Genomic DNA, 22,754 nt, shown 5'->3' on the forward strand with positions numbered 1-22,754 from the left:
GCAGTGGCTCTCTGTAAACGTCTGACAGAACTGGATGCGTGATAGCGTCCAGTGCTGGAGATCCCAGGTTGACGGTCCTTTTCCAGGAACATTAGGTGAGCAATTAAGAGTTAGTGGTGTTTGGTTTCCACTTAAGGGCCAAACAGGTGTTTAATTAGCCGGTAACATCCAGGTACTAAGTGTTTGAACGGCCTCAGGGTTTCATCTGTGCTTCCCATGTGGTGCAGGGCCATCATCATCATCCCTCTCTGTCTTGTATCAGCATCCAGGAGGTTATTTGCTCACCTGCAGCTTGGCAAGCTCTGCACAAGATTGCACAAGCCGATCGCCACCTTGATCGAATGACTCTCTGAGTGACCTTTACTCTCTGCAGAGAATTGCTAAAGTATTCATAGCTCTTTTTTATACTTTGCCGCATTACAACCACAAACCTTAATGCTCCCCATCACAATTGTATAGGCTGGACCAAGTAAAATATAGCTTACAATGTTGGTTTTTTTATTCACATTTAATTATGTAGTTTGTAACTAGTATAAACAATATATATTTTTACATATAAAACCATGTCATAACAGTATATCACGGCACAGACAATTTGAAAAAAGTCAATCGCATTTCCCTCCTTCTGTAGAAATGCACCGCTCCCTGTCAGAAACAACCAATCAGAGCCAAGAGGTAGGTCTTCTCTATCATGCTCAGTGTGTGTTAATCACCTAGAAGCAACTAACCGTTACAAACCCCCCCTGCTTATCTGTTGTCGTCAGTGGTTATGCTAACTAGCCTTAATATTCATGGCAGCTTCTGCTGTAGCGAACTAGCTGTAGCGTGGCAGAAAGCAAGTGGAGGGTGTGAGCAGCTCATGCTGGGTCAGATTGGATGAACAGTGTGTGTATTCGGCTCCATCATTCTGCTCATCAAATCTGACCTGTTCCTTGAAAATAAGAGCATATTCGCATCGCCATACAGCCACCACTGTTAGGAGACATGATTGAGTCGGCGTGTTTCTGCCTGGCTGCTTGGAGTGACACTTTGAGATGAGATGAACTTTCCTTTTTCCCGGTTGGTTGCGCAGCAGATCTGATGGAAATGCAATGTGTTCTGCATTTGCTGGGTCGCCTCTGTGTCACATTATCACTTTCAGAATGAGTTCATGAGTCCTGCTGTGTGCACACATGGACACGATATGATGTAACACCAAAGCAACATTTCAGACACGTTCTCACACAAAAATAAATGAACGTTGTTTTCGAAGGAACTGTCTCTTTCACGGGCCTATTGTTGCTTACACGCAAATGACTCCCATAAGAAAAAATTTAATTTGCTGCTCAGAGGATTTTGTCACATTGAGCATTCACGATCCCAGCTCGTGTTGTCTTTGTTGTTTTGTTGTTGTTTTTTCTGTCATGTCTTGTAACAGCTGAGCCTCTCTTATCCCTGCAGGTCCAACATAACAAGAACTGTACGCATCATCATCCAGCCTGACCTGCCGTGCACTGTGCCATATCCCCAGCTCCACTGGGAGCTCCGCTGGGACTGTTCGTAATGTGCCTCAGACGGCATTGTACTTGAACGGCGTAATCAGTGCCAGAGCAGGATATTAGCTAAATTGCACATGAAAGGAGGGATATTTAAAGGAAGCTCAGGCGCTAAATATTATGATAAATTATGTTCTCATATGAGAGGATACATAAGGGTTGAACAAGAACAACAGAGGCTCGCACGCAGCAGGAGAGGGGTGTATTTTTTAAAAGCAAGACTGTACCTTTTATTTAGAACAAGATAGAAATGAGAAGCCTGAAGATCACAAGAGTCACTGTACAACAAAAATAGTTGTATTTCTGTGTTTAGCTCTGTCTTTTGTGTATTTTCGACTTTGTGTATTTTCTTTGATTGTCTTTACCATAGAGACAATCAAAGAGATTGCCTCTATGGTCTAGAGACCTTAGAGAGTCTCTAGATCATAGAGAGACCTTAGATGTTTGCCTATCTAAGACAAACATCTAAGCTCTAGCGTAGCAGAGCTTAGATGGAACTGTTTGAAATAAACTTTGTTTACTTTCTTGGTTTTTCTTACCATAAAAAAGTACTTGTGGCTCACATCATGAGGAATTTCTGCCATTAAATTTCTGCACTCTCTCTGTTTTTTCTTTCAATAGAAAGTATCCCTGACTCCCTGAGTCTGTGTTTCTACATCTCAATCCCGGCCTGAACTATTAACTACTTCTGAAAACTTGATTTTTTTATTCTCCCTCCTAATCGAAAGTACCACTTCCACATTTATATGTGTGCGTTTTCTGTTCCTGACAGAGCTATTGGTGCCATTAACTTTGAGCACTCTATTTGTTTTTCTTTCCAGGAAAAGTATTTCTGGCTCAGTGTTTCTGTAGTTGTGTATTTATCCTGGATGCAGTGATTGATGAAACTAGTGCTGACATTAACTTTGTGTTCCTGCTTTGTTTTTTTCTGTTCATAGAAAGTACTGCAGGATTTATGCTTTTGTGTGTAGGCTGGGTTCTATCATTGACTAAGTTATTGCTGTAAGTAGTTGTATTGTTTTTATTTCAATGAAAGAATTAAAGTGTCGACCACCGCTCAAAGCTTTGGTGGTAGCACGCTCATAAATTTTGAATAAGAAGTAACTTAATGGTGACAGAGTGAAGTAACATCAAAATCCAGTTCGCCGCCTTGAAGGTTGTGTTCGCTGTTGTTCTTCGACGCTGACAGGATTGTTGTTTCCCCTCAACTTTTTCTTACCATCCAATTTCACACGTTGAGCTCAACGTTTCAGTTCAGCTAATAAGGGGAAGACCAATGCTACTCAAATTATGCAAACCGAAACAACTATTTCTTTCAAAAAGACTGAAACAGTTAATCCTGACCCTAATACAAAACACGTCCAGAACATTTTTGAACAAGATTATTCTCAGACAGTGAGATTTGTTCGGTTCTGCCTATTTTGAGCTTCTTTCAGAATGAGCTGTTTTATGGCCTCTTGTCACTTTAAATCGGAATAAGCTGATGCTGGCCACGCCCCCTGTCTCAAAACGTACACACGCAGGTGAAAATGGCGGCAAACAATTATGCAACCATACATGTGTGAAAAACAGAAGTGGAGCCTCTTGCACAACCAAAAACATTGCAGCAAATAGTTTCTGGATGGTAAGTCAACAACAAAACACCTATATTTATCAGCAGTCATTGTACAGCGCATAAAGGGTAAACCAGCTGACCAAACGTCCTGGGACTCAGCTTGGGTTGCTAGGTGATTGCTAGGTAACGGCAGTGTGTGACTTAACAATTGGACATTTGTAAACGGCTTATTTTACAGACACCAAAAAAACAAACAAACAAAAAAACCCATTAAATTATTGCCAAAAAATGGTCTAGTGTTTTTTTTATAAAGCTTGGGTTGTTTGTTGAACCAGCTGAGACAGAAAGTATCATGTGGCCAATAGACACCGCTTTGCATTTTCTTTGCCCGGTTTTCCATTTTTTCCCTCTATTATTGATATCCAGGTGTAAATTGTTCCTCCCCCTTGTTGTGAATCTGTTTTTTTTTTCAGGTTCACCTACATATGCTCGTTTCCAGAAAATTATGTGAAGTAACATTTTCTTAATTTTTCTTAAAACAAGCTCAAATATCTTATTCGTATAAGTAGAAAAGGTCTTGTTATAAATACACAAGTTTTAAGATTTGCGTGGGTTCATTTTGGTTAGATTTTTTTTTTTCTTGTTTCGGAAAATCTTGACCAGATAAATTTTCTTGTTCTTGTGGATAGATAGTTGTTCTTATTTTAAGAAATATATACCCTATTTTTTGTACTTTTTTTCTTGTTTTTGAAAGGGAACTTTTTTTCAGTGTTTTTATTTTTTTCCTAAGAATCAAATCATGTCTCCATGTAACTCAGTTATCATCCACACCTTTTGCCAAAGCCCATCTCCTTCTCTCCGACTCCCATCACCTCCACCCATAGGCACTCCTCTCTCCCCACCCCACTCCTCCTTTAAAACCTTTCCAAGTGGATACCCCACAGGAAGGGTTTCTCCACAAGGGGAAATGGGTCCCAGATGTTTGTCTTTTGTGTCCCCATAAGCTCCTCCTTGGATGGCGGGCTTGAAGGGTGATTATAGGAGAAAAGGGTGTGTGGGGGGGCATAGTGTGCTGTGTACAAACATTAATACCCACTGCCCCGGAGGGTGAAGAAACTCACAGGGCGGAGGAGAAGGTGAGGAGAAACGCAATGACTGGTTCCCTTTGCTGGGCCGGCACAGATATCCAAACACACCAGTTATGATTGGTCACACCGCTGCGCTCCTACCAGCTGAAGACGTCATCGCAGGACTTCGAGCTTTTGTTCTTTGATGGAAATTGAATTGACTGCATTACAAATTTTAAGAAACTTTTTTTTTTTTTTTCCTTTCTCCCTGCCTTTGGACTTCAAAGTTTTAAGCACGTCTCCTCTTCAGTGTTTTATTCCTGTCAGGTCAGAACCATCTGGTGTTGAGACACAAATAGACAATACATCTGCCTGTTTTGATATCCAAGCTATTCCTGCTGCGCATAAAAGCCGGCGTACTGTACAGTGATGTATGTTTTCTCTAGAAAGGGTTAATTACGGACCCTCGTGGAAACAGAGCAGAGATGAGAGCGGGGCCTAAGTGTTTAGTGAAACATTATGTCAAGACTCTGACAAGGAAATGAAATGTGCAACATCAATCAGCCTATGAGGATCGAGATCAAACGAGCCTCCACACTCCTGCATCTGGTTCTGTTTGGACAGCCGCACCATTCCCTCCCCCTGCCCCCTTCCCTTTTCTTCTCTTTTTCCTTTCCCCCTTCCTTGTTCTTCTCTCCCTCCATTCCTGCTCTTCTATTCTTCTTTGAGCCACAACATTCCTGTTGTTAGCTCATTTTTTCCATCACGGTGGCAAGGAGCCACACTTTTGCTCAAGGTAAGCAGCAACTCCAGAGGCTGAAATCAGCCACAGTGTCTCCCTGTGTTACTGCCGTTCAATACTGCAGTTGATTTGACTTGTTCCATGAATTGCACTGTCTCTGTGCACGGTCTTGCATTGACAATTTGATGATTTTTTATTTACTTATTTTTTTTGCTCTCACTCTTTCTCTCTCTTTAGAGACAATTAAACCCAACAGGGACTGACTTCAGTTTCACAATATGGATGAAATGTGAACCAGTGCAATCACAGGGCTCATCAAAAACGTCCTGCCCTCTGTGGAAATCACACACAGGTTTTTGGCTCCAAACGCTCAGGCAGCATCTACAGGATGACATGGAAGGAAAAAAGAAAAGTCAAAACAGAAGTACCACTTGCTTGTGAATAATACCAGTTTATTGCGCAACGTCTTGTTCAAAACTAAATTTAAACCAGCGTCGTTCCTGTGGAGACAGATAGATTCTACATAAAAGCCACCACAGATCGTGCTCTCGACCAAAAGTCCAGAATTTCAACAGCAGGAAATTCCCCACACCATGTTCTCCAGCTATCAGGGGATGAGTCACTTTGCTCATGACGCACGTTGGGCATAAATGGTTGCTGCTGGGGACACTGACAAGGATGCACAGGCAGGTTCACGGACCATTTAGTAATTAGTAAGTCAAATGCACAGATTGAACAAACAGAACCTGACGTCATTTTCTCAGCAGGGTCTACCTGCTGGGTCACGACTGGCAACGTGGGGAAAACGTCTTCTAAGTGGCTGCAGACGCTTCAGCGGGTGTGGAAGTGAAACATGTGCTGGCTCCAGCCCCGAGGCGTGGATGGCCCAATTAGATGCTCTCTTACTTCTACTGGCTGAAGTTCTTCAGGGGGGGAGGGGTCACCGAGGTCAGGGGTTATTTAGGGTCCGACCTTCATTGACTTCCTAACGCGAAACTGATGAGTTGGACAGCCTTTATCAGGAGCATTCGTAGAGACGCTAAATGGTTTTAGCAGAGTTTTTCCTCACTTGTACGTCTTAAAGCTGTTGCTGTCTAACATCATGGTTCTCAACCTGTAGCAAAAGCCTCTGATGGGAATTATTTGCAAAGGTAAGAGCAAAGAAATAATCTAAGATGTAGAGGAAAATAGACCAAAAACATAACTTTAAGAATGTTGATGTTTGCATTTGCAGAGACTTCTCAAAATGAAGGTGCAATAAAAAAAAAAAGAAAACTGGCAGTTCCCTGAAGTGGATGACAACAAGCCAGGAGCAAGTGCTGGTGACTATTTATGCTACATTTTATGTTTCCAAATCCAAATTTTGATCTGGGAATTGCATGGAACGCAACCTTAGAGAGATAGTTTGTGTATTATAAAGTGAGGTTCTGTCATCACTTGTTTGCTGAAAATTAAATAAATACTCATGATGTTGTGAAGCTGACAGCTAGATGGATGCATCCAAACCAACACAAAATTTTTTTTTATATCTCTGGGTTACAAAGTTACAGTTTTAACAATATATACTTTGAAGAAGTCAACAATCACTAGTTAGTAACTCTAAAGATGACAAAACAGCAGCAAGCAAGCAGCGATCCATGCTAATTCACCTCCACGTATTAAAGGTTTTGAATATTTTCAGATTTTTCTATAAATCATATGGATTTGAGAAACAAAATGCAGCTTAAGAAGCAGAATACAACACTACTGGACAAGCTATCGGCTGGCATTTGAAAAGTAGCCAATTCAGAAGTGCCTTTCATTTCGCTTGGCACAGATTGACTGATGCCCAGAGCAGTGGTGCCCAAAGTCCGTCCGATTAGCTGCTAGCCTTCAGCAGAACCTCGCTTTTCTTTGTAAAGGTTTTGTTGACTCTAGTGGCCTTTATTTGAAAGTAATTAGACAGGAAAGAGAGTACTGTAATAAGAGAGGGAGAATACTTGCGGCAAATGTTGCCTGGCCGGGAATCGAACCTCCGACCACTGCCACGAGGACTATGGCCTCAGTTTGTGGGTCATGCTTTGCCCCCCAGAACCTCGCTTTTCTTAATGATCATTTTAACCATGAGACAAAACAAAATACATAATAGTGAAATTAAACCGCTCTCTGTTGCAAGACCACTCTGCCTGCAAGTATGTTTGTGTCAAAAAATTTCAAGAGATGCAAAATGTCCAAAGTTTTCTTTACTTGGATCTCAGTAGGTTTCACATGCAATGTTGCTGCATTTTGTGGCTTACTTCCTTGAAATTCCAACTTCAGCTGATGTTTCTGTTTATTTGTCAAACATGGAACTTAGAAATTCAACTTCTGAGCAGAAACGTAACAAAGAGCACAAAATCTGCTGCATTACATTTTCAAACCACCCGTTAATAAAAGTTTGAGACATTTGTCTAACAGTTATGAGAGCATTGGCAGATCTTTATGTAACTGTCATTTATAAACAAATTTCGCATATATTTCATAACACACACTTTCCCCTCTGCCGAGATGTGTTTCAGTCCACATTTTATGAAACTCTGGAGAAACGTGACGCATCCCAAAGTCATTCAGTGCTGGCTCAGATGATTGCAAGATATGGCAATAAAAAAAAAATAAAAAATGTCTTTCTCCCTCATACCATAAATCTTCTTCATCCACATAGCTATTATACCGCCTGATCTGTGGTGCATCAGGTTGTTTTTGCAGTCTGTGGTCACACAAGCATGACCAAAGATAATAACAAATATCAGTGTGAATTAGCTAAATGTTAAAGAGCAAAAAACTGCAAAGACATCAACAATGTGTAATTTGTGAATGTTTCTGATCTGCCTGACAATTGAACTGTATAATTATCACCATTAAAGACTAAAGCATGCATGTGTCACAAATATAAGGGCTGTCTGGCCATGAGGATGCTGGCGAACTGAAGGTCCAGCCCCAAATCTGGAACCTATAAACCTCAGACATCCCTGCAACATTAGGCACAGTTCTCCTCATTGGCTGAGAGCGCCACTTACCCCCTTTTCTCCATCACCCGCCCAACTAATGTATACTTCCTGATTTCCTGGCTGTTCCAGGCCAGGCCACACCCTCCGAAAGTCTGCGAAGCCAATGAGGAGCGACCGCAGGCCCGAGGGTTAGCGTTTGGCTATAAAAAAGGCGGAGGTGGACCTGCCTGTCAGAGGACTTCTTGTTGCTCTGTCTGGTCGGCAAAAGGAGGGAATGTAAAAGTGTGACATTTAACAAGGTAAAGCAGGACGCAGGGCAGCCGGGGGGGGGGAGGGACCCCAGTCTGATGGAGCTTCAGCAACTGTGATTTTGTTGGACGAAGGAGAAAAGCGTGACTTGTTGAGTGTCAGCAGACCGTGAAAACGAGCCATACCTAAACCACTCGGCGAAGCGGAGGTCGGACACCGCCATGAGAGAAGAGGTGTCCTGCACCAACTCCCCTGAAGGAGGGCTGGGGGCCAGTGAAGAGGAGCTGGAGAGGGCATCGAAGAAGACCCTCCAACAGGCAAACCGAAAGCGCTCCCCCTACCCAAAGAAGGACAGCGTCAGTCAGACGGAGGAGAGCAGCACCGGCAGCACCAACAGCCTCCTGCCGTCCGGGCCGAAGAGGCTCAAGAAGAGCCCCTCAACCATCGTGTCGTTGGCGCCCACGTCTCTGGGGCCGAGGCCAGAGCCGCCCTTTGAGGAGCTCCACTCTCAAAGGGTAATCGCCAACGTGCGAGAGCGCCAACGCACCCAGTCCCTGAACGACGCCTTTGCCTCCTTACGCAAGATCATCCCAACGCTACCCTCAGACAAGCTGAGCAAGATCCAGATCCTGAAGCTGGCCTCACGCTACATCGACTTCCTGTACCAGGTGCTGCAGAGCGACGAGATGGACGCCAAGCTGGCCAGCTGCAACTACCTGGCCCACGAGAGACTCAGCTACGCCTTCTCCGTTTGGAGGATGGAGGGGGCCTGGGCCATGTCCACCAGCCACTAGGACCCCTCTAAACTCATCTCATACACCCTCTCGTGTCCACACCTCCACCTCCCTCCCTTCCCAAGCCCTCTGTCTGTGTTTGACCTCTGACCCTCTGAACCTCCTTTTTCTGCATGGTCTGATCTTAACCTTTTTACCTAAAACCTTTGCATACATTTTTTTTCTGTGCTGCATAATGTTTCATTTATCAGCTAAATATATGTTGCTGCAACCACCATCCCTCCCTCCACCTCTACCTCCACCTCCACCTCACCTCTGCTGCTCCCTCTTCTCTTCCTCGTCTGTCCCTGAGTTTAGTCCAGAGCAGCGAGTCACGACACTGCGGCTTCTCAGGTAAGAGCAGTACTCACAGACAGACAAGCATTTACAGACAGGATAGGATTTTAAAACATATGCATACGCAATTGTGCAAGCAGAGTTTACTGAGTACAATCTTCCTTACACACGCCAAAAAGTAATAATTGCTGCTGGTTTTTTAAAATTTTTTTAGAGCCTTTCAGCCTGCTAAATAATTAATAACTGAATAAAATACAATTAAGCAAAAATAAATGAATACAATGTTGAAACGAAAATGTCTTTCAGTTTAGAGGAGACAAATTTAGCGTACATTCATGCACACTTAATGTTATGCTACGAAAGAAGCTGCATTGGAAAAACAAAAAAAATGTGATTGGTCTGCCTGACTTAAGTTTTCAGACATTTTAATTTCAGTGCATGTCCAACCCAAAAAAAAATGCTAATAAAAGAAAAAAAAAAAAAACTAATAGCATTACATCAAAGTTATCTTTCTCTGAACATGTAACACAATGACATTTTAAGTTCAAAATAAATCTGAGCAATTAAAAATGTTTCGCAACGTTTTGTCTCCAAAATATTTTCTAAGTGAAATTAATATATAAAATACTTCATTGGGACTTTATTTAGATTTTTAATGGTCTCGTTGAGATAATATTACAACTGTATAAAAAAAAAAGGAGAATTTTCAAAAATTTGCAAACGGAAAAAAGGAAGTTGTCACTATTTTGTCCTCAATTAAAATTGATCAGGTTAATAAAAACCTGTTTGATAGATTAAATTAAACATTTTGAAAATTTGGTCAAATTACAAAATTTTTTAAAAGAAACATTTCACACCAACTAGAAGGAGCATGTATCAGGGAAAAATGCAAATGAAAACGCAAGTCAAAAAATCCCATTATCATGCCACGTGCAGTGACTTGCAATTTAAAAATATATATAAAATAAGTATATCAGTAGACTTTATTCTCTATTGCTGCAGAATAATTCCTTCTACAAACTAAAAAATATATTTCTAACTGAATATAATAAAGACAAATCTCTTTTACAAAAGTGTTTTTTTCTTTACTAAGTTTATCTCACCCCCACTACAAACAATAATACCTAGTGCAGTAGCAAGACTCAAAGGCATCAGACGGCAGAAAAGCCTTTTTGTTTCCTGTGTTTATGATCTTAAAAACAAAAAATGTTAAAAAATTAACGATTATCTGCATCATAATCTAACCTCTGGGGCTCCGGTGTTTGACAGAACTCTGATGAATTTAAGACAAATGTTTTCCTTCCAAAATCTCCAGGGTCTGTTTTCCTTTTTTTTTTTTTTTTCCCCAACCACTTCTAACAGACACCAGATTCCTGTACAGGTACAGCATGAAAGAAGAAAGGGAGAGTGAAAAGGAAAAAAAAAAGGAAAGAAAAAGCACAGGCACATCAGTCCCTCTCCCCCTGCAGCCTTGCCCTCTTTCCTGAGGATCTTGTATCGTGCAATCAGGCCTCGCCGGGGCCCAGACAAGCAGGAACCTTTAGATTGGAACCAGTTGTGAGGTATTAGGGAAGGTGTGCGCACCAGGGTGAGGGTCAGGCTGTGCATGCTAGCGTGTGTGTGTGTGTGTGTGTGTGTGTGTGTGTGGTTGTGTTTGGAGGTTTAGTTGGCGTTGCAGGAATGATCGTGTGCATACAGGTAAAAAGAATACACACGTGTTTTTGTATCCTTCCTATCTTCCATGTTTTTTTTTTTTTTTGTTTTGGAGGAGTTGCAGAAAGAAGCAAAAAAACATATATATATAAAAGAAAGAAAAATACATGGCAGCATTTCGATGAAACCAGCTCAGAAATATGTGTTTCTGCTGCTAAGTGACACACCAAGGTGCCTCTTTTCAAGCAGGTGCACGCGCCAAAACATCAAACGCAACACGCACAAAACGTATTTCATAGCAAGAAGCAGCGAATCGCAACTTCTTCATGCGACGTCTACCTTTAACATTGTCCAGACGCACACGTGCAGCTGGCGGCCATGTGCTCGCTGCAGGTGTTCCACTCTGAGCTGCCTTATTAATCCCTCTGCGGACTCCGCAGCAGACGGACAGACAGACAGACACACGCCGGGACTCATTCAACTGAGAGAGCACGGCTGGAAGCAAGTGTCCTTGAACGCACCTTGACGGTTTCTACCAGCTCTGCATGTCATCATCACCACCTCTGTGGAAACTGCTGCAGGTAACCAAGCTTTACCTGCAGCTCTAGAAAGAAAAGGGCTTAAAGGAGGGAATAGGGGAAAAAAAAAGGCCTTAAAAATAGTTTGCACTTTTTAATTTTTTTTATTTAATCAGCACCTATACATTTTTGACAGAATGGGGTAGGTGATTTGATTACAATATTTGTTGTATTTATTGCAGCTTTAACAGCAAAAAAAACAAAAAAAAAAAACAAAAAAAAAAACAATAGTCAAACTATAATGGGACAAAATAGTCAGAGCTACAGACAGAGCTAAACACTGCTCCATAAATAAAAATTATCCTTGTAATTTAAATGTTCATCACATTAAGTAGAGCAGCTGTGAAGCTAAATACCAATTAATAACTGCTTTCACTTATGCTGCTCCCTTCCTGATGCTTTCATTGAGCTAACAGTGGAAAAAAATATTCAAACAAGCAAAAGTAGGTATTGAACCCTTCCTGTCAGTTAGAGTTTATCAACATGAGAAATGACGATAATGTTTCTCCTGATGACGATAAATAATTCGATGATGACAATAAATAATGAGATAATGACGGCTGCTGCTCTTCAGTGTCACACAAGCACACATCAGATTGCTTACCAAGGCGCTGATGAGGTGAAGCCAGAAGTCACGTGATGTAGAGCAGGTCAAGATGACAGCGACATGCTTTTCTCATTTTGATTGACATTTTCGCTTGAGATGATCAAATTTTCACTTGGAATTTGGGAGAAATAATGCCAGTAGTTTTAAAAGTAACAATAAGTTGTACATTTTGCTCAAATTCATACCTATAAGTTGTAAAATCTGAGAAACTGAACTTTTTTTTTTTTTTTTTTCTAAAGGTGTACATGTGTGAACTTAAAGATTAACATAATTTAATTTATGTAAATTTTAGTGGTGGTTTTGAGGTGTTAAATTTTATTTATTTATTTTTACAGCTAAAATCTACAAATTATTGGTTTAAACACACAGCACTTCGGTGTGAGTCGCTTTAAGTTAAACATGCATTCAGTTCAAGGCTCCAAGCCAGCAAATTATAAAGTTGCTTTTATCCACGTCGTGTTTTTGTTTGATTTGATCTGCATATAACACAAACAACGTCCTCCATATTTCACGCAGCAACAGAAGCATGCTCACTTCCAGCCGCAGTTTGCCGTGTTTTAATGAGCGCCATTTTAGGACATGTGGATGTTTGGCTCAGCGTGAGACTTCAATTCTGGGAGGATTGTTCTGTCGGAGCAGAAGAAAACAAAACTCTCTCTATTGTTTATACAATAATCACCAGGCTTCTAACTGCTCCTTCCTCTGTTGAGACTCCTGGCTCCACTGCGCCCATGTGGGTGTGTGTGTTTTATACGTTTTGGAGTGATCTGCAGTTGGATGCACTTCTGTGCATATCAGATCTCTGGCCTCTGCTCCCGGCCGATCTGGGACCAGATGTAAGGGCCTCTGCGGCTCATCTGCAGTTTCTTTTAAAAACCCACGTCCAGAACCTCGTGGCTTCTGATAGTCATCTTTATTTTTAGGGATTCAAACTAAGAGCTGGATGCAGGTGGGATGGTTTTGTGTTGTCTCTCTGTGTGTGTGTGTGTGTGTGTTGGTGTATTTGTATGTGTGGTGGTCAGAAAGCAGCAAGGACAGAGGACACGTTGGCAACAAAACGCCACATGACCGAGGCCCCATTAATGAATTAGGCTCTGTTAAACACACCTCGGAATGTAGAACTAAAAGGCACAAATAAAATAAAATAATAATAATTTTAAAAAAACTCTCTGTATGTGTTACAAAAAAAAAAATCATATATTTCCACTAAATCTAATTTGTGCTCTCTATTCTGATGCTGCTTCAAGTCATTCTAGAGACATTAAATACCACATTTTAACTGGAGAGCGAGCTGCAGATGAAATGTTTTGTTGTAGTCTCCACAAATCTAGACTGTTTGTGTGCACATATTTCACGGCCCTAGTAATTATCTTTTAACTCTTTAGCGTCCAATGCTAACTAACTGTCTCTCTATACTCTGCAGAAATCTCCACAACCTGGAATTCCCTAAACTACAAGGAAGATTCACTTGAAACTTTCAAAAGATTTCTCCTGTTTCTTCCCATCCTTATGTGGTTCCTTCCTCTTTTTTTTTTTTCCTCCTGGACTTTTGCTCGACTCAAGATAACGGGACTCAGCGGCGGTTGCTTCAGCAAGTGCCTCTGAGACTGTTTGTGGAGACGTGACGGCGAACTGCAGGACATTTGAAATAATTAGAATAAAAGATAGAAAATAATGAGAAGGAAAAAAAACAAAACCAAAACAGCTGGCCTGAGGTGACAATGAAACAAAATGGCTGCTGGATGGAGCGCCTTCGATAACACCGCAATGATAACCGTCATCCCATTTCCCCCCCTGACTCTTCTCTCTTCGGATGACTCACAGCCTGACAGACATTAGGATGACTAATGATAATGGCACAGTGATGGTTAGAGGGCGGTCACAGCCAATTTATGTTTACAGCTAAAATGCTAATAAGCTAATCGCTCTGGCTCTAAAAGGCGGGAATCTGGTGCAGATCCTTTTTGGTTTGCTGCAGTAACTGGATCGCTCTCCTGGTTATTTTTAATTTTTTTTAAACATATCTTGTTTTGGTGTGCGTACACGCTGTTTTGCTTAAACCCTGCTTACCGCTTTATTCTGTTTCAAACCACTGATCACAGTTCAGCTAATTGTTTGTTTTATTAGCAGGCTGTCTGTCTTTAGAGAGTGTTGCAGCTTTGAAATATCTCTGCAAAGCTTAATTAAAAAATAATGCACCAGCGAACCTCTCAGAAAGTGTGCCAAAGCGTTGAGGGTGTGATTACACGCAGATTAGAGCAGATACATTTGTAACTGTGGGTCCAATTGCTTTTGATCATGTTCCTTTTGTACTGTTTTTTTTTTTTCCCATTTGCTTTTCATCATTTGTCTTGTGAACAATAAAGTTTTACTCAGCGCTGTATTAATGTACTGCATTTGTGTTACCTGTTACTTTGCGCTGGTAAAAGAAAATTAAACAATCAAATACTGGCGCATTTTAGAAATTAGAATATTATCAAAATGTCAGTGACTCCATTCAAATTGTCCAACTTGTAGGTCATATAGACTCATTATAGGAATTATTTAAAATATTTCGGAGAAACAGAAATATCAACCTAGGACTTAGTTGGGGCTCTTTTTGTATAAACCTTGACCATCAACGCAACATTGGATGGTCAAGATCGCTCTGTGGGACGGCTAAGGCGTTAAAAATGCTCACACTGCTTTATTAATGGCATTCAACTCATCTGCATTGCTGAGTGCCTCCTTCAAGTCAGCAGCCATGATTGTGTATCTCTGAACGCAACATTTCTGTTAGATATAATTTTGTTATTCACCTTATAGAATATTCAAATTTTCAAAGAAATTAAATTTTGGTTTTCCATTAATTGCAATGACTGAGAAAATCTGAACACAACACATCACCCTGTTATACATATACACATCGCTGTTATGGCTATGAATAGAACATAACAGCGACTTACAGGAAATAAAACAATCATTCAAATGTATATAAGTTATGTTTATTAAAAATAGAAAACAAAATAGAAAAGTCCAAAAGCAGAAAAAAAGGGGGAAGGGGAAGTAAGGCACTATTTACACTGTACAAAAAAAAAAAATCATACAGTCAGTTATCAGTAAACTGGACTTGGCCCCCAGTTTTGTTTAAGCTCCACATGGTTAAGGTTACCTTCACAGGTTGGTCAGTATCATAGAATAATTTGGTCTTAAGGCTATATATCTGCACTCAAATACAAAATACAAACTTTCTGTTCGTTAAGACAAAAGGGTAGGACGTCGTGGTTTTTTTTCCACAGAAAGCTACTCCGAGGAGCAGAAAGATGCTGAACACGGGCCGCTCCGTCCCTGTCATGTGGTTTACACGTTTTTATTACATCAACAAGTACTGGACAGGTGCTGAGCTGCATGTTCAATGTCACACACAGGAAAGAGGGGAAGAAAAAAACAAACACACTGGTTTTTAGCACCGTCTTAACTGCATTGGACACGCAGATAGCACTTCAAAGATGCCAAATCTGAAAGCATAAATACACGTAATGTCAAATGGATTTGTTTATGTATCTGTGCTTTTGATGCTTTTTTGACTCTTTGGAAAGAGAAAAGAAACATTCACAAAGGCTTTGAAGTCTTTTTTTTTTTTTTTTTTTGGACATGCCAATCTATGGACAGCACATTTTTCTCATAAACTGTGGTTGTGGTTAACCTGTGTCCAATCGCACTGTACGCACATCATCGACTATATAATCAACTACGTCGGGTTTTCTTGCTCCACTTTAGCTGTGAAAAGCCTTCGTTTGGTCAATGCCGATAAGTGACAGTAAACAGAAAATTACAGATATAAAACACACATCATATTGTCCGTATTAAAAATATAAAAGAGTCAGAAAAAAAATCACAGCAGGAATGATTCTCCACAGGAAAAGAAACACTGGTCCACTTTACAAAGTTTACAACATCAAAGCTGAGATCTCTGAGGGAGGTGTAAGTGCGCTTTGTCTATGTGTGCAACTGTCTTAAAGGCCTTGGGCGCAACAATCATTCAAAATACCAAAATGTGGCTTTTTCCTTTGCACTCTCCTTTTCTTTTGAAGCCATGTATTTACATACAGTGTGTAAAATGACAAACCTTTTCTCACTTTTAGACATTTAATCTGACTAAATATTGCCAGTTTGAGGTTGCCTAGAATTACTAAAATTATTCTATTAGCAACATGTATGAAAGAATAATGAAAAGGATGATTTTTATTACTGTCAAATTCAGAAGTTTACATGCACTTCCTTGGCATTTGGTAGCATTAACTGTATACATGTAACACGGGCCGGACATTGTGGGTCTCCTTGCACAATCTTCTCACAACGGCTTGCTGGCCATTTGTCCCAGTCACGTTTGTAAACTGCCTTGCTCACTTAGAAGTATAAAGTTTTTCATTTGCGCTTTGTGTTGGCTAGTACAAAACATTCATTTTGTTGTCACCAAGCCATCATGAAACTACATTTTCCGTTCAGAAGATCCATTTGAGGCCCAGCTGTACCTTTCTCTCTGATGTCTTGAGCTCTTGCTTCAGTATTTCAACATGTGTTCTATGTTCATCTGTTCTATGAAGCGCACCGGTCCCTCCAGCAGCCAAACAGAGCCCAGACATGATGCTGCCAACTCGGTACGTCACAGTAGGAGGAAATGGAGATCTCAGGCCTTTAGGCTTCCTCCTATTTTCTTGTTAACTCTAAATGGTCACCATGGTCAAACACTTGAACTCCGGCTTCATCAGACCACATAATTAAGATATTGAGTATGTTTACTTTGGGAGAAATTGCTTCTTCCTACGCACTTTTCACACCAGTCTGATGACTGGATAGTCCATGTTGTTCAAACTCGCACATATATTACTGATTAAACAGATAAGCATCCTCATTGTACCGAACAATGAACCAGACCAGGGATGCCCTCAGTTCTTTATCTGATGATTTTCCCATGAAGTCACACGAAGAAGCAGTGTGTTTGAAGAGTTGTCTTCAACTACATCCACAGGCCTGCCTCCATTTCACTCAAATACTGTGACTTAACCAATCAGAAGCTTATGACTTCATCACCTCAGCTTTCCCAAATTATGTCAAAGCATTTCAATCTTAGCGTATGTAAACTTCTGAATTAAAAAAAAAGAAAATAAATAAATACAAGACTCAGTCAAAATGGACCTCAGTCATTAGTCAGGCAAAGAACAAACATAGATAACTTTGGGAACATTAAACTAACCTGAAACAGGAAAAGTTAAATGTCAGATAGAGAGAATATATGTCTGCGTCTCTTTTTATACAGGGTGTCTTTGGTTTCGCCTGTATACAATCTTTAGAGAGTGATCACAATGAACTGGAGCTTTGTTCAAATTCATATCTGTCTTTCATAATATCGACACCCCAGCTGCTTAAGGTATTAGCTCTAAACTGTGACTAATCTCACCAATACGATGGTATTTCTACGTATTTAAGATGTACTTTATAAAAGAATGATGTGTCTTCTTTTATCTGTCAGAGGGTGATAACAATAACTGCAGCTATTTAAACTCCTGCTGCATGTGCTTGGCTGACAGGCCAAGAAAGAAAGAAAGAAAGAAAAAAGAGATTTAAGAAAATATGTGGACACAGAAAACAATATGAAACATATGTACCTCAGATTCCACTGTAGCTTCACTCTGGATCTCTTTAAGAAAATATCATGCTGACATCCACAGAAATGTGTGCCATATGTCAAAAAAAATTAATATTCAAATGAAGTAAAAACTTGAACAAACGAAAATGTTTGATTGTCGTCACGCTTCACGTGCTTCCTGCCCAGTCGCAGAACGATCACAGTGCAAGACGATCAGAATAAACGGATCTTTTCCTTCATTCGATGTTTGTCAAGTGCAGAAAAAAAAATCACCTTTCACCTGCCATCCTCCTACCCACCAACAAAACATTTGCTTAAAAAAAACCAACAAACAAACAAACAAACCAAAAAAACCTCTCAGTGGTCCGTGCAGGTTTTGGCACAATCAGTAACAAATTCTCATCTCTGCTCATGCTACATCCTGTTGCACCAGGTCTTCATTATTCAGTCTTTAAACATATTTGAAGTTTTTTCTTCTTTCTTACTTCAGTGATCATTGTTGTTTTCAGGAAAAGGCAGGAGAAATCTTTTGGGGACATGAATGTGGCACGAGATGAAGACTGTTCCTTAGGGGGTGTCTGAGTCAGTGGCCGTGCTGCAGCCAGTAGTAATGCAGGTTTGTATGTTCCAGTGATGATCCAGATGCATATATATATATAAGTGTGTGTGTGCGTGTGTGTGTGTGTGTGTTTCCACTGAGTCTGAGTTGAAAGCTTTAATTGGGTTGCCCTTTCCTCAGATGGGTCTTTTTTTTCCCTTCACATTCTTTCAAGCGGTTTCCTTTAAAAAAGAAAGAGAAAGATGTTAGACATAAAATGCAATACTGTTATGTTTAGTTTGTAGATAATTAGAGCTGAACTGACTGAAATTTTGCCAATTCTGATAAAAAAAGTATATATTGAATGCTTTCTTTCTTTCTGTTATTGTGCAGTGAACAATCATAAATAATTTATAATTCTAGAAAAAAAACAACATCACACTTTGTGTCAGAGAGCGGACGCTGAAGCAGAATTTTACTCTTTTAAAACAAAGAGAATCTGTTTACAGAGTTGACATTTTAAGCTGTCATTAGCATCTTAAACCAGTGATTAGTGTGGTTAGCAATACTAAAAGGTTGGCCTTTGTGCGTATTCCATCGAGAATTGGAGCTGTGACATTTACAAAATAAACAAGCTTCATTGCCGACAGACATTGAAAGCTCAAACAAATAAAACAGTGTGTTCAGTCTTCCTGTTACCTGCAGAACATCTTGTTCTCTCTTGGTGTCTCACGGTCCAATAAACCAGACTTATCTCGATAAGTTAGAAATTGCAGCTTGTTTCTAAGTTCTTCCTCACAGATTGCTGATTGGATCCAATTTTGAGTTTTGAGTGGGGAAGAAACTCAAACTTGGCTAAGCTGATAATAATCTCAAAGTTTTTTGTTTTTTTTACCTTTCCGATGTGAGGGACCCCATCGACAGGGAGGCGATGGCATTGACCGCCTCGCTGTCCGAGTCTCGCCTGAATCTGTGTCTCTGTGCCTGCAGGTAGGACAGATCCACAGTCGTGGCTGAATCCCTCACACTTTGCCAGAACTCACCTGAGAGAAAAAGGAAAAGATGGACAAGAGGAAGGATACAAGAGAGGAAAAAAAAAGATTAATGGCTTAAGTCTTGGTTTTATTCCTGTTTTCATCCTGAACTTCTCCTTGAGGGGACACGCCTAAGCTATCCGAAAGTACAGCTTGCTGTTTGATCCGCTAGATGTACATGTTTGATGTGAATATAAGCAAAGACTGTGGTATAAACAGCCTCTGGTCCAAATATCCGTTTTGATAATTTCAGAAATGTAAACTCAGACTCAGTCTGCTCTCTCAGGACTCACAGTCCTTTGTCACACAACGGGGGAAAATAGAAAATAAAAAGAAATCCGTGACTGTAAATTTGCTTCTCTATAAGTGCGTGTGTTCTGGCTGAGCATACAACTTACATATACTTCACCCCAGGCCTGAATTATGGGCTTAACATTCCTGTGGCTATTCAAATATTTTTAATTAATCTAATTTGGTTGGGATAACATTTGTGTGCAATCAGGAGGGGATGTTGCGAAGGTCGTGTGCCAGAGAAGTGTTTGAAGATAATTGGAGCCAGGGTAGCTGTGTGCATGTGTGTGCGTGCATGTGTGTGTGTGGGGTGCGTGTGTGTGTGTGTGTGTCTGCTTTGTGGGACGGCTGGAGGGATGGGAGACAGGGATGGAAGGGAGGAGAGGTGGTCAGAGAGCAGAAGCAAAGAGGTCAAAATGTGTTAAATAGAGTGAAAAGGGGAATTGTTATGAGTTACTGAGAACAGAAATGCTAAGAAGACAAACTGTTGGGTAAAAACTAGATAGTAAAACAAATAATGATTAACATAAAACATTCTGTTGAGGCTTTATTGATCCATATTAACAGTGACTTGAAAGCCTCATTTAGATAAGGTAGTTATAGGGATGATATACCTAAAAATAATGTAATCAAATATAAGCATACACCTCATTCATCACCAAAGAGTATGAACAATGTGGCCCACTTAAATCATCTCCTGAAAAATATTTGTTGATGCAAGCCTGTACATTCCCTTCCAGCCGACTGAGGGAAATTTATCTTCAGCTCCCATTTATTGTGACAGTTGTTGTACAAATTATCTGCAAGGCTTGGAGTTTCTTTGTTAGTGTGCCCTAGACTCATTACAACAGAAATTGCTCAATCAGTGCTGCAAAATTCTGCAGGGGAACATAAAGTGTCTTAGAAAGTATTCATGACTCGTGAACTTTTTCCCATTTTGTCGCTTTGGAACCAATATCTTCGCTCCGTCTGGTTGGGATTGTATTTGATACACTAGCTAAACAAAAATGATACATGGTTTGGACTTTTTTTTTTGTTTGGGAGCAAAAACCCCAAAAATAAATTCAGCCCCTCCAAATTGATATCTGGTAGAAACACTTTTTGCTGCAAAGTCTTGTGGGTATTACCCAACCAGCTTTGAACATTCATAGGCAGGAGTTTTGCTGTTTGTTTAGTGTTTTTGGACGGTGAACCTCCATCTTTCATAGCCTCTTAAAACCTTTGAATGATGGACTTGGAAAATTCTCAATCAGAATGTCCAAAGCTTAGGGTATTTAATGATAACATGTTTAACTCTTACTCAGTTTCATACCTGCCCTGTCTCATGTGTTTCTAGGTCTTTATAATAATGTTTGTTCACCGATGTTTTCAAAATAAATCTCTGAAGCTTTACAGAACGGATGTATTTATACTGCTAGGAAGTACAAATTTGCAAAGCTTTACAGGGGACTCTAACTAAGTACATTTACTCCACGAACAACTAACAAGCTTGCTTTATTTGACAGTTTTTCCCTCGTAAATGTTATTCTTCGCAGTAAAGTTGATGTTGTCTTTCTCACCCTGGATCTGGACGACTCTCTGCAGAGAGCGCACCGCATTCTCACAGGGCTTTTGGTCCAACAGGGACTGGGACAGAGGCTCCACCTGAGACACGCCACACAGTTAGTGATGTGAGGACGTGACACACTGCGTTGATCTATGGGATGAGATATGACGCGTCTCACCTCCATGCCGAGCAAGGCGCTGACACAGGCTTCAGAGGCATCACAGATGGATTTGAGGTCATGGCCCCCCTCTAGAGCCAGGATGACCCGGCCTCCTGCCAGCGACATCAGCTGACGAGTCAAGAAGCCAAAAACTAGTAGAGATCAAACAAAAAACACACAGATTGGTTGAAATGGAAACAAAAATTCAGCAAAAGCTTCACTTTTAAATAAGTGGGTTTTTTTATTTTTAGCTCTTATTACGTCATTACAATGCCAATACGACAGATTTGTGTCATAAAAAAAAATTTTGTTTCATAAGGAAAAAAGATGTCTGTCACAAAAATGTGAGACACATAAGAACTATGGGTATTTAACTGTTTTGAGAAACTCTGATGAGTGTACACTGTGCCCTGGTTGCTCCTTACGCTTGGCTGTGACGGTGTATCCTCCCATTGAAGGTTGGTGTCCTTCAGCAGCATCGAAGCCGGCAGAGACCAAGACCACGTCCGGGGAAAACTCGTGGGCAATAGGCATCACTACAGCCCTGAAGACAAGACAGAGAAAATGGAGAGCTGTTGTAGCCCCATCCTTCATGTTCGATAGGAAATCTGAGAGCCCATTCACCATTTCAACAGGTGATCAGGAGAACTGTGAGGAGTAAATAAAACATAATGATGTGTAAAAAGGAGTAGTCATAATGTGATTGGATTCATTTCAAAGCAGGATGGGGGAAAAAAAAAAAAAAAGATTTCCGATGCCAGCACAACAAAATTAAAACAGGGTCATTGAAGTGATTTCTACTAGAATGTCCATCCAGTGAAGGCCTTATCTGGACTGGTAACTACAAGCATTTACTGGGCTGAACACACTCTTCCATTTTAAAATGATGAAAAGAAAAAAAAAATATCAAAGACAAAGCGCCAAGTGCTTGATCTCAGTTCTTGATCCACGGCTGGAAGACAGCCAACCCTAAGAGGTGGTGCACCTCCCAGGTGTAAATGTGTGCAACTGTTTGAATGTGAAGCAGAACCCTGATAATAAAAGAAGAAATGTCTCTTTATTGTAATTGCAGGAAAAAAAACCCCCAGGAAGGTAGGCAGGTAGACAGGTGTCAAACACCAAACATGTTTTTCTAAGTGAAAAATACTTGCTATTTTTTTCACGAGATGTCTGCATATTGTGCACTTTACTGAGCAGAGACCACTTTCCAAGCCTCTCTACTCTCCGTCTTCCTTCCTCTTCTCTCCTGCTGCCAGTTATTTAGCAAAAGCGCATGGCCCATGCCGCGTTTGATTCCCTCTTACTTGCTCTTTTTCTCTCAGCGGCAGTTCAAAGGCATTTGTGCGCGTCTGGTTCCTATTAGGAGCTCGTCCCTCTTCTCACGTCACTGACAGCCAGCCATCTGGGATCCATTGGGCCTAATTACGCCGCCTTTGGATTCCCTAACAATGCACCCCCCACTTCTTCTCTCTTCAGCTGTATTCTCCTTCCCTCCATAAGTTCATTGTTTGTCAGTAACCGGTTGGAAATGAAC

The 22,754-nt window shown here is 40.7% G+C and overlaps 2 protein-coding genes across 6 annotated transcripts in view; one reads left to right on the plus strand and one right to left on the minus strand.

Moving 5' to 3' along the window:
* Positions 1-5,669: 5,669 nt before the first annotated feature.
* Positions 5,670-14,405, plus strand: LOC122833766 (twist-related protein 2-like). Of its 2 annotated transcripts, XM_044121627.1 has the most exons (3): positions 5,670-6,050; positions 6,134-9,241; positions 13,446-14,405. In XM_044121627.1, exon 2 carries the CDS (start codon positions 8,336-8,338, stop codon positions 8,906-8,908), a length of 573 nt encoding a protein of 190 aa, XP_043977562.1. In that variant the 5' UTR covers positions 5,670-6,050; positions 6,134-8,335; the 3' UTR covers positions 8,909-9,241; positions 13,446-14,405. The 2 variants fall into 2 exon arrangements, 1 of the variants encoding a protein (XP_043977562.1); XR_006371054.1 differs by lacking the exons at positions 5,670-6,050; positions 6,134-9,241 and adding an exon at positions 9,263-10,882.
* Positions 14,406-14,989: 584 nt separating this feature from the next.
* LOC122833767 (histone deacetylase 7-like) overlaps positions 14,990-22,754 on the minus strand; it is a 48,054-nt gene continuing 40,289 nt past the window's right edge. For all 4 annotated transcript variants that reach the window (XM_044121630.1, XM_044121628.1, XM_044121631.1 and 1 more), the window contains 5 exons: positions 21,646-21,764; positions 21,239-21,372; positions 21,074-21,158; positions 19,085-19,232; positions 14,990-18,431 (listed from right to left, as the gene is read on the minus strand). In XM_044121630.1, the coding sequence (XP_043977565.1) occupies positions 18,410-18,431; positions 19,085-19,232; positions 21,074-21,158; positions 21,239-21,372; positions 21,646-21,764 (508 nt within the window). In that variant the 3' untranslated portion in view covers positions 14,990-18,409. The remainder of the gene's footprint in view (positions 18,432-19,084; positions 19,233-21,073; positions 21,159-21,238; positions 21,373-21,645; positions 21,765-22,754) is intronic.

This window comes from Gambusia affinis, linkage group LG07 (genome assembly GCF_019740435.1).
Source record: "Gambusia affinis linkage group LG07, SWU_Gaff_1.0, whole genome shotgun sequence".
Taxonomy (NCBI): domain Eukaryota; kingdom Metazoa; phylum Chordata; class Actinopteri; order Cyprinodontiformes; family Poeciliidae; genus Gambusia; species Gambusia affinis.